Source organism: Chiloscyllium punctatum, chromosome 45 (assembly GCF_047496795.1).
Source record: "Chiloscyllium punctatum isolate Juve2018m chromosome 45, sChiPun1.3, whole genome shotgun sequence".
Taxonomy (NCBI): domain Eukaryota; kingdom Metazoa; phylum Chordata; class Chondrichthyes; order Orectolobiformes; family Hemiscylliidae; genus Chiloscyllium; species Chiloscyllium punctatum.
The window spans coordinates 52503408-52518611 of NC_092783.1; the positions used below are offsets into that span (position 1 = coordinate 52503408).

The 15204-nt window shown below is 39.6% G+C and overlaps 1 protein-coding gene across 2 annotated transcripts in view; it reads left to right on the forward strand.

Annotated features, from left to right (window-relative positions):
* LOC140467433 (S-adenosylhomocysteine hydrolase-like protein 1) overlaps window positions 1-15204 on the forward strand; it is a 96033-nt gene that overhangs the window by 44044 nt on the left and 36785 nt on the right. For both annotated transcript variants that reach the window (XM_072563786.1, XM_072563787.1), the window contains exons 2-4: window positions 8951-9062; window positions 10402-10545; window positions 15083-15183. In XM_072563786.1, coding sequence (XP_072419887.1) covers window positions 8951-9062; window positions 10402-10545; window positions 15083-15183 — 357 coding nt within the window. The remainder of the gene's footprint in view (window positions 1-8950; window positions 9063-10401; window positions 10546-15082; window positions 15184-15204) is intronic.

The following is a 15204-nucleotide window of genomic DNA, read 5'->3' on the forward strand; positions in this document are numbered from 1 at the left end:
GTACCGGGCAGGAAGATCGCTGAGAGTCTTGCACTCCTCAGGGATACGATCGCCTACGTGCAGAACAGAGGGTTGGACACCTGCTTCATCAGCCTAGACCAGGAGAAAGCCTTTGACAGGATATCAAACACATACCTGAGAGATGTTCTCACCAGTGACTCAAAGCATTAGTCTGGGCCTCTGGATTACCAGCCCAGTGACATTACACTACAGTACTGCCTCAGTCTTTGTTACCTTTAGCTAAATACTTTTAATGTTGGTGTGACTGTGATCTTGAGCTACAGTTGACAATCTGGCTTGCAATAATTCACAATGCTGTAGTTTATGCATTTTAGTTGTGTACCACCATCTCTTAGTGTATTAGTATCTTGTCTGTACATAAAGTTACAGGGTACAGTATTAAATAAGTTTATGAAGGAATATTACATTTGGATCTGAAATGTATGGTTTCCAATAAACATGTCAAGCAAATGACTTCTCAAATTTCTGTCAACAACTTAGTCAAAAGATATCACCAATTCAAAGCTCTAATTCACGGAATTTTTAAGATAAACTTAATTGTTTTTGGTTTGATTTTGACTTTGATTGATGTTTGAACTAAGTGTATTAAGAAACCTGAATTTAAGCTGATGGGGCAACAACATGAACAATAGTTGCATGATTATTTGAGGTACTTGGGTCAGGAAGCCAAATTCAGCATGTGTAAAAACAGAGCTTCTATGTTATTGTCCCTTCTAAGCCTAAAATCTTGGAGTGGATCTACATTCTAAACTGGTTGTAAAATAACCAGTAATACTTCAAACTTTGTTGATTGAACATGGATTTTACATCTTTCTTTTGATTAAACAAGGGCATTATAAAGTAAAGCTTACCTTTTTAATTTAAAATGCACGCAGGTGGGCTGCCAGACTTTATTTAAATGGTTTAAAGATTAAAACAGCTGATTATCCTTTTGGGATAATAGTGAAAATATTAAAATTCTGTTCAGTGGTGCTTATACATGCTGAGCTGTACTCTCCCTGGAAAAAAGCATAGTTTGAAAAGGGAATTAGAATTGTCAGCTGACAGATCTCTGGCAGATACCCTCGTCACATCTGTACACATAATACAGTTATAGCTTTTATTATTACAGCTAATGCCACTTGTTTGCTTGTGTTGGCTTGTAACATTTAAAAGTAACACTTCTTTTTGAGCAGCCGTGTATTTGACTATATGGGAAAGTGCAGATTAAACACAAAGTGTATTTATTAAATTGATCATAGAACATAAGGATGTGAAAATGCAGCTCAGACTGCTCATGCATTGGCCAGGCACACTGAGATCAGTGATAAGAAATGACATATAAAGCTCAAAGTACATGTGACGTTGCTGTCTAATAAACATGTTTTGCCAACCCAATCTTGACACTGTAATCTACCTTCTGCTTACCCAATTTTCATATTTTCACCCCATTTCTGAGGCTTGATAACAGTTGTGATCCCCAGAGAGTGGACAACTAAGAAATGCTATTTAGAGTGCAAGGTTTTTAAATGCTGTGTGCATTATTAATGACATTTTGCAAATGGTGACATCATTGCGCTAGTCATTGGAGCATCATTCTCAAATGGGCAAGTGTAACACAGAGGGTACCTAACGAAGCATGTATGAGTTTGGAAGAATGAGAGGTGATCTGATTTGAAACATAAAAGGTTCTTAATGGGCATGATGGAGTAAATGCTGAATGTGTCCTCTCATGAGACGGTCGAAGGCCACAGGCCACGTTTCAGAATAAAGGGATGCCAGGACTGAGATGAGAAGGAATTTCTCTTTGGAACTCCTCACTTCAGAGAGGTGTAGGGACAGAGTGCTTATGTACACTCAAGACTGAGATAGATCCTTCATCAGTCAGGGAATCGAGGGATTTCGGATGTAAGGGATATTGAATCAGCCATGATCCTACTAAATGGTGGAGGAAGGCTGAATGGCCTATTGCTGTTCCTGTTTCTTTGGTCTTATTCTGGCATCATCTGTGCATGTACAGATGCAAATAGATGTCTTGTTGTGGTTGACTGATGTCCTGGATGATCTGCACTAGTATGGGCTCTGGGCAACCATTTTAGGCATTGAGACCACCAACTCAGTTTTAAATAAACAAAATCCCATCTTTTCACTGGGACGTTTGGAGCAAGAATAAGGCCTTAAATATTAGACCACATGATAACAATTTCAAGGGGCCTTACAACCTTTAGCGCTTGGTCAAAGCTCCAGAACAGCCATTGCTGTTTCTGAACTCCACACTCCAAGCTTTCCGCAGTGGGGTTGTGATTTACACTTTGGCAAGCCCTTACTTTCTGTTTTCATCTTGTTTGCTTTTGCTGTTTTGTGTACCATCTGGCCTGTTTTGGTTGTGACTGGCTAAATGCTCCAGAGAGCTTTGAAAGAAACCTGTTTCTGCTGGGGAAAGCACAAAGATATGGGGAGAGAGTTCGCTCTCCTTTTGGTGTAAGCATTATATGGCAACAGAAACCATCATCTTACCGAAAGAGCAATTATTAATTTTGGGAATCCAGCAGAAGCTATTAAAGCTTTATGAATGAGGCTAGTTATAGCTCCGAATTCAGCCTGCGTTCATCATCTCTGAATTCTATATGCCATATCCTCTGTGGCTTCAAATGTAGTCAGAATGTGTTGACAAATATAATTTGAAGATTTATGGCTGGATGTGGCCTGACCATTACCTGTAAGTTTAGGGTGCAAAAGGTTTGTGAACGCGTACCGAGTTTCAATATGTTAGCATATAGCAGGACTGATCTCTAGGGTTGAGGTGCATTTGAAAGGGAGGCTTTGTCATGCCTCTGTTCAGTGAGTAGTTAGGGGGGGTCAGGCAAACTTTATGCTGGATTCGTACATTGACTTTGCCACATGCAGGGCTCAGTGTAAGTAAGGCAGCAGCACGTAATGAACATAACCAGATTCAAATGTAAATAAAGCAACTTCAATCATTTAGCATGCCTGGATTCTCTCACTGAGCTGAAACTGTGATACATCAATTATGCTCATCGTTCTTGAGCATACATTGTAGCTATAAAACTGTGGCATCTTAAGGGTAGGCAAAAATAAACTTTAAAGTTTGTGGAAAATTGTTGCAAGAGTAGTTCATTTTTATTTTTAATTTAATCATCTGTTGCTTTAGAAAAACAGCAATTTTCCGATTTGTGTAACTTATGGGCATATGTTTAAGGCAAATTGTCCAGTGTCTGCAAATGGCAATTATGCTGTTTTTATTTTTATGCTAAATGAATACTAAAAGGCCGTCACATAACCCCACCACCTCCCACCCTCCCCAATCGAAGTACAGTATGCATACATCATAAAAGTGTTGGCTAGCCAGAGCATCTTCAGAGACCACACAGAACTCTGATGTAAGGGTAAATATTTCAATCCTTCTTCCTGTCTGCTCACCCACTTTATAGTATCCTAGATGGAGAGATTTACTTTTCCAAAAAATACAGTCCTGTTAAAATTGATACTTGTATTTTGCATTTCATTTTGGGAAAACATTCTTGCAGAACAGCTTGGGTATGCTGAATGCCAGCACTGAAATGACCACAATTTATTTCAATTTAATGTTTCTTGTCCAGTGATCCTTTTTCAGAACAATTCTGATAACTTTTGCCTTCTCTATAGGTGCTGCCAGACCTGCTGAGTTTTTTCCAGCAATATTTTTTTTGTTTTCCACATCTGCAGTTCTATTTTCTTTAATTTAAGTTCCTTTTTTAGCTAAAGCAAATTTTAGCCTTGTGCAAATTGGCAGTTGTTAAGCTTCTTGAAATCTGCTAATATTTTTAACGATCATTCAGTCATTAGGATTTTGCTAAGCTCCAATGTTAGCTTCAAACAGATGAGGCTAGATTGGCCATTTTAATTCTGTGTCTGTCGATTACCAGCTGATTTCCATAGCAGAAATGACACTCTCCTGACCTTTGACATCATTATATATACTTTTCTTTCCATATTCTTGCCTGCTGCTCAGTGATATGCCTTAAGTACATATCATTGTCACCCTATGGAAAATCCAGCTCAATCTTGTGCAGTTTCTCCTCTGTTCCTTTGTTATGTAACAAAAAAAACTCTGCTTTTCTGACAGGAGATTCCGATCAGGACTTCTTCAGAAATGTGGAGCTGTACTATCAGGTCCCTCTTAGCTTAGAACGGTCAGGGGGTTATGTCTCCTTTTTCACACCAGTCACCTGTAGTATTTTGAACTCCAATATTTGGCAGTGTAACCAGTCACTGATGTTTTGACAGCAAGGTCAAAAGTCATATAACATCAGGTTTTAGTCCAGGTTTATTTGAAATCACAAGCTTTCTGAACGCTGCCCTTCATCAGATGAAGTGAAGAGAGCACCCAGACGCAGACTTTATAATCCGAGATCAAAAGATGGTACAAATGGTGTGAGTGGAGTCTAGATTAGAGTGGTGCTGGAAAAGCACAGCAGGTCAGACAGCATCTGAGGGGCAGAAAAATCGACATTTTAGGCCACAGCCCTTCATCAGGAATGATGAAGGGCTTTTGCCAGAAACATCGATTTTCCTGCTCCTCGGATGCTGCCTGATCTGCTGTGCTTTTCCAGAACTACTCTAATCTAGACTCTGATCTCCAGCATCTGCAGTCCTCACTTTTGCCCGGTGTGAGTGGAGTGTTGACAAGCTGAATAATAGGTCTCTGCAGGTGATCAAGAGTGTCAGATGGTGTGAGTAAAATGTCAACAGCTGAATAACGAGTGAAGGTATGACCTATAATCTGATTGATGTGGAGAGATAATTACAAAAAATTAAAAATAAGGTGGTACTGGAGACAAATCAAATGACTGGGATAACATCTTAGGTATAAGAGTCTCATGTTGAGAGTCTAACCAAAGTAGCAAGTAATCCAAAGCTGTACAAACTAATTAAGGTGCAGCAATCCTACGTTATCAAGGTGATGGTGTCAAAACAAAACAGTAAGGAAGATTTGGTGGATCATGTGTAGCATGACATGAACTCAGGGCCTCAACTGTGATCTTAGCCTTTTCCTTGAACTTGACCATGCAGTTCAACACCTGGACCTTCACATCATATTTTCACAGCATGGTAGTTACGCAAGTTAAATGTGAGGGTATGGCTGCTAAGCTGGTAAGGATAGAGTGCAGGAGTACACAATGATGAAAGGGCCAGGTATGTGTTTACTGTAGTCAGGTTGGGGGAAAGGGGTATGATCCTGGGGGGTTGGGCGATCGGGTTCAGCAGCGGAGCAGGGGAGATTGTGCAAAGTGTTTGACGTAGAGAGTTAAGGCTGAAAGAGTTTTGATGGCGCTGGGGTTGGGCTAGGTACTTAGTTGTCTAACTTTTTCTGAGTAACTATTTGGGTAACTGTAGCAGTCTCTTCCCAATCTCTGATTGAAATTAATACTTTGGGTTTCAAATGTAGATGAACTGCCTCATAGATTCTTGAGTTTCTTGGGCAGTTCCTTCCAGAATCTATTACAATAAGGATTTCACAGGGCCCACGTGTGCAACTCTTAACAATACTTAAGAGACCACTATCTGACCATTCAAAAATTGAAACTGTTCCTTCATGATATTGGGATTGCGTCTGTAAATGCATTTTGGTTTGTGATTGATGATGCAGTGTTAGTAATTCATTTTTTCAATCTCTGGAATTGCCATTTCCTGACATAAGAGATCACTTATCTCAATGGCATTTGCACTCTTAAATCTAACACAAGTGGCATCTTACAGATTTTTTAAAAAATTGGATCTATGGGTTTGCTGCCATGATATGGCAATTGTATTTTTGACTGTTTGGGGCATCTTTTTTTTTCTTAAGAATCCAAAGTAAGATGTAGCCGCAGTAAGACCATTTTTCAACTTGCAAGAATATAAATACAGTGGAGCCTCCACTGTTTATTGTAAGGATAGGAGCCACACCTCCTCCTCTTGATGGTGGAAAGCTCCAGTACGTAAAACAAAAGTGTTCTGATCCTGGAGGCAAACGAATGTTGTGATATAAACTGAGATTGTATATATATTTTAGTATCATTTTAAGTTTGAATTGGTGACGCATTAATTTTTGTGCATCTGTATTTCTGTAGCCGTGGTGGTTTCTTTTTAAGACAGTGTTGGAGATACATTAGCAGCACTGATATGTTTGCTTTACATAGAACATAGAACATAGAAGAATACAGCGCAGTACAGGCCCCTTGGCCCTCGATCTTGGGATGTTTTCCAACCTAGCAAGGCACACTATTAGATTTCAAGGTCTGTTAGAAATTTGTGTACTTTGTTTCTGTTTAAGCTTCGGGAAATCACCGTTTGACTTCGAGGGGCAGATTTTTAATAAAAATTGTTCTGGGCAGTTCTGTGGAAGAGTTGTATAGACCAGTGCTCTAAATGGATAATGCAGTAAATCTATATTACCTTTTAGAGCAAGGTGTTAGTTACAAACCAGAAGTGTTAGGAGAAAACCTTGAAGAGGTTACTTGAAGCTGAGAACATTTTAAGCTTAGCAGTATGATAGCTGCTTCTTGGAGCTAACTGCATTTCCAGTCTTGGAATTGAAGCCATTGTTACCTTAAGCCTGATGAAGTTTGAGGAAAAGATCTGTTTGCTTTAGTGCTTTTGGATGTGGTGCAAGAGATTTTTTTGGTGTTGGAATTTGTAAAGGAGTGTTTTGGAATTAATAATAGGATTTTGTCTTTTTACTGTGTGTTTAAAACGATATGAATGTATTAGTTTGGTTTATTTTATCTTTTTTTTGGTTGTTAAATTTCTCTTCCATTGTTAAAACACATTTTGCAAAGTTACATGCTTGTGTTTCAGTGAAAGACCACCTCCTTAAAACCAAAATCAAACTAAATAGCTGTCAAGCCAGGTTTCAGTCTGAGATCTGACTTGTCCAGTAATATCAGCTAGGATCATAACACTTTGTAGATTACTGCATCAGGAAAAAAAGAAAATACAAACTAAAGGAAATGTGCAATGAAATAACTGAAATCATGTTCTGTACAATTTGGAGGTGTCTAATTGGAATGGCAACTAATAGTATAGTGGTGGGGATTCCTTTGTGATAATATTTTGAATTTTTTTGGTTTTTGTCTTCTCTTCGTGGTATGAATCTGGATCTGTCAAGCAGAAGCTCAGCATGCTTAACAGTATATTGGAAATTAATACAATGTGACTCTTAGGATCACTTAATTGATTGTAGTATCCCAATATTTAGCAAGCTTCTTATACTTTAGTGTGCCTGAGTCTGTTTGAATATCATCTTTAAATTTCTGCATTTGTTTCTTCTGTCATTTGTTGGTGTCCTACAGTGGAGCCATTTGCAGATTTGTTTTTTTTATCATATTTAGTGCTAGAATAGAAGCAACTTTGACTAATACAGGGAAAGGGTGTATATCGAGCTGAAAACTGTGTTGCTGGAAAAAGGCAGCAGGTCAGGCAGCATCCAAGGAGCAGGAGAATCGACGTTTCGGGCATAAGCCCTTCTTCAGGAATGAGGAAGGTGTGCCAAGCGGGCTGAGATAAAAGGTAGGGAGGAGGGACTTGGGGGAGGGGTGTTGGGGATGCAATAGGTGGAAGGAGGTTAAGGTGAGGGTGATGGGGCAGAGAGGTCGGGAAGAAGATTGCATTGTGCTGGGAGAAACAACATTTAAAAACCCAGAGCTTGGATTCCATTCAACTAAAGGAGATTTTTGTTTGATTATTCAACAATGCTTTAGAAAGTTTTTTTTTATTTTGCTTGTATGTTTCTTGAGGAGAAGCTGAACAGACTGGAGCTGTTTTCCCTGTAGCTTCGGAGGCTGAGGGGTAACCTTTATAGAGGTTTATAAAATAATGAGGGGCTTGGATAAGATAAATAGACCAAGTCTTTTTCCCTGGGGTGGGGCAGTCCAGAACTTGAGGTTTAAGGTGACGGGAAAGATATAAAAGAGACCTAAGGGGCAATGTTTTCACGCAGAGGGTGGTGCGTGTAAGGAATGAGCTGCCAGAAGTAGTGGTGAAGGCTGGTACAATTACAACATTTTAAAAGGCATCTGGATGGGTTTATTAATTGGAAGGGTTAACATAGTTATGGGCCAAGTACTGGCAAATGGGACTACATTAGTTTTGGATGTCTGATTGGCATGGACAGGTTGGACTGAAGGGTCTGATTCTGTGCTGTACATCTCTGACTAACTTGTAAAGAGATTTTTGTTATAAGTGGGCTGTGGTTATTAAGCACATATGGATGCCTCAGATGAGTGCAATTTAAATACATTACGAATAATTCTGTATTTCATGTGGCAGAAAAACATATTAAATATTTACTATAAGATGTGTTCGCAGATGTAGGCTTATTAGAATCTCAAAATCTGCATAATCATGAAACAATTTTTATGTTGTACTGAATCTAAATATCTCACTAAATAAGAATGTGCAGGATGATTTGGAAACATTATACATTGATCAAAGTTAATCATAATTGGTCAGGATTAATGCGATTATTTTCACACAACTTAGTTTATTGTGATTTTAGTTTTTTTCTCTATTATAGCTATTGTCCTGTCGGTAACTAACTGGTATTTGTACATTGCCACTACATTCTGGGCTGCAACCTGATTGGAGTGGCAAAAGTGGGGCTTTCTACAGCTGTTTTATTTCGACTTAGAACCTGTATATAATTTCCCAGAAGCAAGGCAACTTGTACCTCATTTGTTTTCTCTGCCTTTTTATTTGGAGAAGTGGCATTTTATACTACCATCTAATCTTAGCAAGATTGCAAACTGAAGAAGGGTGGGTGAGTTATCTCTTTATGCTTGCACACCTCTATGCTGTCCAGCTTGGTATACTTATTGCAAATGCTTAAGCTTACCTATGCTTAAGTGGTGCCAAAGCTTACCTATGTATTTATTAAGTTCTTTTCCATTCATATGATCTGTGTTTGCAGCAAATCCAGTTTGCGGATGAAAAGCAGGAGTTCAGCAGATTCCCCACCAAGACTGGTCGGAGGTCTCTATCACGTTCCATTTCTCAGTCTTCCACAGACAGCTACAGCTCAGGTAGTAATTGAGCCTCACCTTTTTTTATTTATCTTCATTAATTAATTTCTTGTTTTTTCTTCTTCCCCAATATTTCCTGTTATTCGTTTTCTCCACTGTGTGCATTTTGGCTTTTGTGTTTATAGTTGCATAACAATATTCAGAGTCTTTTATATAGCTTTATGTAACTCTTTTACATAGCTTATAATAAAAATTGAGTATGTAGTAAGTGCATTCTTTCAATAGGGATTGGCTTTATGCTCATCTGAAATAAGCACGTTTCCAGATGAAGATAAGTTGGGTTTGTTTCCACTGGAGTTTAGAACTTTAGTGACCTGATTTGAAGTTTTATAAGATCCTGAATGGTCTTGATAAGTGGGATGTGTGGGTGAGCCCAGAAATTGTCACCTTTCAGTGATGAGATGAGATGAGATGAGATATTTTCTGAGGGTTGTGAAACTTTGGAATGCTGTGCCTCAATGGTGAAAGCAGCGTCATGGAATGCTTTTAAGACAGGTGGATTCTTGTTTGACCAAGGAATCGACCCTTATTGGAGTGGGTGAGAATGTTGAATTTGGAACACAAGCCGGTCAGCCATGATCTTATTTAATTGTGGAACATATTTGAGGAGCTGAATGATCTAATTCTGTTCCTTTGTTTTACATCTGTTCGTGAGTTTGAGCATTTCTAGGATCAAAAACCTAGGGTGGATATCCTGGTTCCCACAGCTGTTGTCCTGATCATTTCGCGAGTGCAATCATCTATCTCTGTCTTCTACTGTCCCTTTTGTTTCAGGTATCCGAGCTACACTTGGCAGCTCCCTGATGGGATGGTCAAAGTGAAAACCAAACTGTGAAGCTCAATCTAATTATGGAATGCACTACATGTTAGCAGGATTTATTTTCAAACATTTCTGTCACGAGAAAAGAGAGGTCTGGATGAAAACATTTCACGTATTGCCCTTGCTTCTGTCCCTGAGTCTGTTGCACCTCTCCAAAAGAGAGGATTAGAATGACAAAATATTTAATGAATTAGTGGAATGATTAGTTTTGCAGGTGTTTATGGATATATTCTTTCTGCATCGTTTCACAGTCCCACAAAATGGCAGAGAATTATCCTGACCAAACACTTTGCACAGTTTGGGCTGGTCAAGATGTTAGTAAAGGCACTATTTTGAGCATAATACATGTAAATTCTCTAATGCACAATATTTTTCTGCAAAATTTGTGGCATGTGCATCAGTCAACAATGGTCCCTTCATATCTTGTTTCGACTGCGTTTTGTATTCCTTTACTGTTGGGCCATTTACATTTTTTGTTTATTATATGTATCTCTCTGACATTGCCTTTCTCCCTTTTAGCTGCATCGTATACGGACAGTTCTGATGATGAGACCTCCCCAAGAGACAAGCAGCAAACTAATTCAAAGAACAGTAGTGACTTCTGTGTGAAGAACATCAAGCAGGCAGAGTTTGGTCGCAGAGAGATTGAAATTGCTGAGCAAGGTACGTTAGGGCAGAGATTATACTGGGTGCAGCAGTAGCTTATCCTTTTAGAAATGTTATCTTGAAATGTAAACTGAATTGGTTTTAGAGGTTACTTGAAGTTCTTTGGCAGTAAGTAGTCAGGCAAAATACACTATAACATAAATATCTTTACTGATTTCTTTCACATACTTGACTTTTCTTGGTCCTTCAACAAATGTCTCACATTTTGTGAGATATAGGGTACTATTGCTATTATATTCTAATGGCCAATGGGCTGAACTTGATTGGTAAATTCCCTTTAGTTTTGCACTTCACCCAATATCTTGATGCTTGCAGTACATGCAGAACCAATGTGCTTATTGGATCATGGTTTCTGCCTTGTTACTAATCTGTATAGATTTGAGAGGTGTTGCTCAGTCACAAATGAAATGGAGAATTTTCCCTCCTGGTCTCCCTCCTATTGGAAGGATGTCGTGAAACATGAAAGGATTCAGAAAAGATTTGCAAGGATGTTGCCAGGAATGGAGGGTTTGACCAAAATGAGAGGTTCAGTAGGCTGGAGCATTGGAGGCTGAGGGATGATCCTTAGTTTATAAAATCACGAGGGGTATGGATAGGGTAAATAGACAGGGTCTTTTCCCTAGGTTGGGGGAAGTCCAGAACTAGAGGGAAAAGATATAAAAGGGATCTCGGGGGCAACTTTTTCACGCAGAGGGTGGTGCATGTATTGAATGAGCTGCCAGAGGAAGTGGTGGAGGCTGGTACAATTACAACATTTAAAAGGAAGAGTTTAGATGGTTATGGGCCAAGTGCTGGCAAATGGAACTAGATTACTTTTAGGATATTTAATCAGCATGGACGAGTTGGACTGAAGGATCTATTTGTGTGCTGCACATCTCCTTGATTCTAGGTGATGTGCTGAGAAAGGTAGCTGGATCGGACCCTATAAAATTTCCATCCCACGTGACAGCATCTTCACTTTGTCTATTTGGGCTGGTAACACCAATGTTTACACTAATAATGACAGTCGTTGCTATTGACTTCTCTGGAGTGTCATAAATTGCAAACTTTCCTTTGAAATCAGTGGCACTGTCATAGTGAGAAGGAATACACAGTGGTGTTAATTAGTGAAGATCTCATATTTGAGTGCGAGGAATTCTGGATGTTTTCAAATAAACCTGTTTGGAAAATTTGTTAGACGCCTTTGGAGCTGGTGGGACTTGTGGCTATACAGTCTCCAAAGTTGTGCCTAGTACCACCATTAGTGCTAATTAATTTCATGATTTGGAGATACCGGTGTTGGACTGGGGTGCACAAAGTTTAAAAATCACACAACACCAGGTTATAGTCCACCTGATGAAGGAGCAGCGCTCCAAAAGCTAGTGTGCTTCCAATTAAACCTGTTGGATTATAACCTGGTGTTGTGATTTTAAATTAATTTCAGACTGAGAAGAAATTATGCTTAATTTACACTGCCCTGTTTAGTCTGTTTCTGTGCTAGAATTAATTGTTTAGATTACATTAGATTAGACTCCCTACAGAATGGAAACAGGCCCTTTGGCCCAACAAGTCCACACCAATCCTCTGGAGAGGAACACCCAGACCCAATCCCCTAACCTATATTTACCCCTGACTAAGGCACCTAACACTATGGGCAATTTAGCATGGCCAATTCACCTGACCTGCACATCTTTGGATTCTGGGTGGAAACTGGAGCACCAGGAGGAAACCCTCGCAGACACTGGGAGAGCATGTAAACTCCACACAGACAGTCACCTGAGGTGGGAATTGAACCCAGGTCCCTGGGGTTGTGAGGCAGCAGTGCTAACCACTGAGTCACTATGTGTGAAGAATTATGTGAACTCACTAAAGCATTAATGCTTAAAAAGGCACATTACATCTTGGGCATAGCTTTTTTTCATTGTTGTTATTTTGAATAGTTGGTTTAGCTGTGCTGGCCTCTGTTAAGAAACCCCAGACCATGGACATATTCCAAAAAAAATGCTTAAGCTAGACCTGGGAAAGAGGGTGGATGTGTTTTCATCAAAGTTGGTGTAAGTCTGTGCTTAACATGGTGGTTACATGATTGACAGCTGACCTGTGGAATATTTTTGACATCATACTTCATAAATAATTCCATCTAGAGACGTAGAGATGTCCAGCACGGAAGCTGTACATCTGCCTACGCTGACCAGATATCCTAACCTAATCTAGTCCCATTTGCCAGCATTGGCCCTTCCTATTCAAGTACCCATCCAGATGCCTTTTAAATGTTGTAGTTGTCCCAGCCACCACCACCACTTCCTCTGGCAGCTCATTCCATACACTTACCACCCTCTGTGAAAATGTTGCCCCTTTGGTCCCTTTTAAACTTTCCCCCTCTCACTCTAAACCTATTCCATCTAGTTCTGGACTTCCCCACCCCATGGAAGAGACTTTGTCTATTTATCCTATCCATGCCCCTCATGAGGACTGACCTCTACAAGGTCAGCCCTCAGCCTCTGATGCTTCAGCAAAAACAGCCCCAGCCTGTTCAGTCTCTCCTTATAGTTCAAGCCCTCCAACCCTGGCAACATCCTTGTAAATCTTTTCTGAACCCTTTCCAGTTTCACAACATCCTCCCAATAGGAGGGAGTCTGGAAATGCCCACAATATTCCAAAAGTGGCCTAACCAATGTCTTGTACAGCTGCAACATTGACCTCCCAACTCAATGCTCTGAACAATAAAGCAAAACATACCAAACGCCGCCTTCACTATCCTATCTACTTGCAACTCCACTTTCAAGGAGCTATGAACCTGCACTCCAGGGTCTCTTTTTGTTTAGAAACACTCCCTAGGACCTTGCCATTAAGTGTATAAGTCCTGCTCTGATTTGCTTTTCCAAAATGCAGCTATCTAAATTAAATTGCTGCTCCTCAGCCCATTGGCTCGTCTGATCAAGATCCCTGAGATAATTTAGGAAAGTGAAAGTAATTAAAAATTAACTTGGGAATGACCTCATGGATACTTACTCTAAGAATTTTTTTGTTAAGTGAAACTGCAGAGTCTGGGACTCTTTGCCTTTTTTATTCCAAACAGTATTTCACATCAAACACATCAGTACACATGCTGGTCACTGTTTGACTTCAAAAGGCTTATTTATTTCATGCTTCAAGATACTGTTCATTTCTCACAGGCTCTCACCATTGCATTGAGTTTTGGTGTTAGAATTTTAAACTTTTCTTCATTTTACTAAGATTATGTACCGGATTAAATTCCTGTAAATTGCTTTCAGTAGTTTACCCTTTGAGTTAAATATCATGTGGTTGATCCTCATTGTTGTGTATATATAATCTCGACTGATACATTAGTGCAATGCCGATTGAAATACTGTATTTTCAGCGATACTGTTATTTTAGCCTAAGGGTATAAACTGATGCATTGCTTAATACCTGCTTGTTTTAGCATGCAGAATCTTGATTGTTATGGCACTGAAAGAGGCTCTTTTGGCTGTATTGCCTCCTGTTAATCTCCTGTCTTTTCCTCCTATCTTTGCACAGCATTTCCATCCAAATGATGATCCAACACCTTGAATGCTGCAATTGAACCTGTGTCCATGCAGTGCATTCCATATCGTAACAACTTGCTTCTCTATATCTGCTGTATCCAGCAGATTTGAAAACTACCATATCTCCCGTCAGTCTCCAAAGAGATTTGTCCCAACTTTAATTTGTCCTCATAACTGAAGATTCTTATTCCTGGCGCGATGCTTGAGTGATTTTGATTTTATTGCTGATCCCCAAAATTAAACCAGGTGTGCTGATACCAGGGAACCATACAGATGCAATTTTCATGCATCCTCTAACATATCCTTGCCCAATGTAAATACATTGGCTAATATCTCGCTGCAATGCCTCTGTGCACACAAGTGCCATAATACTGCTGCAGAGGTGCAGAGGAAAGGGAAGGATGGGCTGGTAGGGAAGGATGAATGAAACTTATTTTCCATTTCCCCCTCAATGCCAGCATCTGATTGACCTTCTGTGGAGTCAAACTGTTCAGTTTCCTGCGGAGTTTTGTGCAATTCATTGTAAATACTAATAACTGAGACACGAAGGTAGGACAAGTGAAGCAGCATTTGCTTTACTAGCGTTAGGTTTCTGGTCTGCTGTTCACACTTCAACAATGTGCAAAATAAACCACTCAACTGCAGGACCATTGTGACTGAAACCAAAGAAGTAAACCCTAAAGTTATGGGTATTGCAATAGTTGATGACTGTAATAAAATGCAGTAATATAGAATAATCAGGCATTCTGGGGCTTGTTGGATGAAGTTCCAATTTTTCTACCTCCCGACACTCTTCTTCAGGTCAGCTGATTGTCTGCAGTTTTTGTTGTTCTAGGTTTTTGGCTAAAAAGTTTCTAGAATACATTTTGTAATAATGATATTATGCACTGATGCATTGGGCCATGATGTCTTTTTCTATCTGGTTTAACTAAACTGTGTAATTAGCAAATTATCTTCTTTCAACTAGTTCCACAGGTTATTTGATAATTGCTAATTATTTCTTCTAGAAATGTCAGCTCTTGTGGCACTTCGAAAACGAGCACAGGGCGAAAAACCACTAGCTGGAGCCAAAATTGTGGGCTGCACCCACATCACTGCTCAAACTGCAGTAAGTAACTGGTACAGTAAC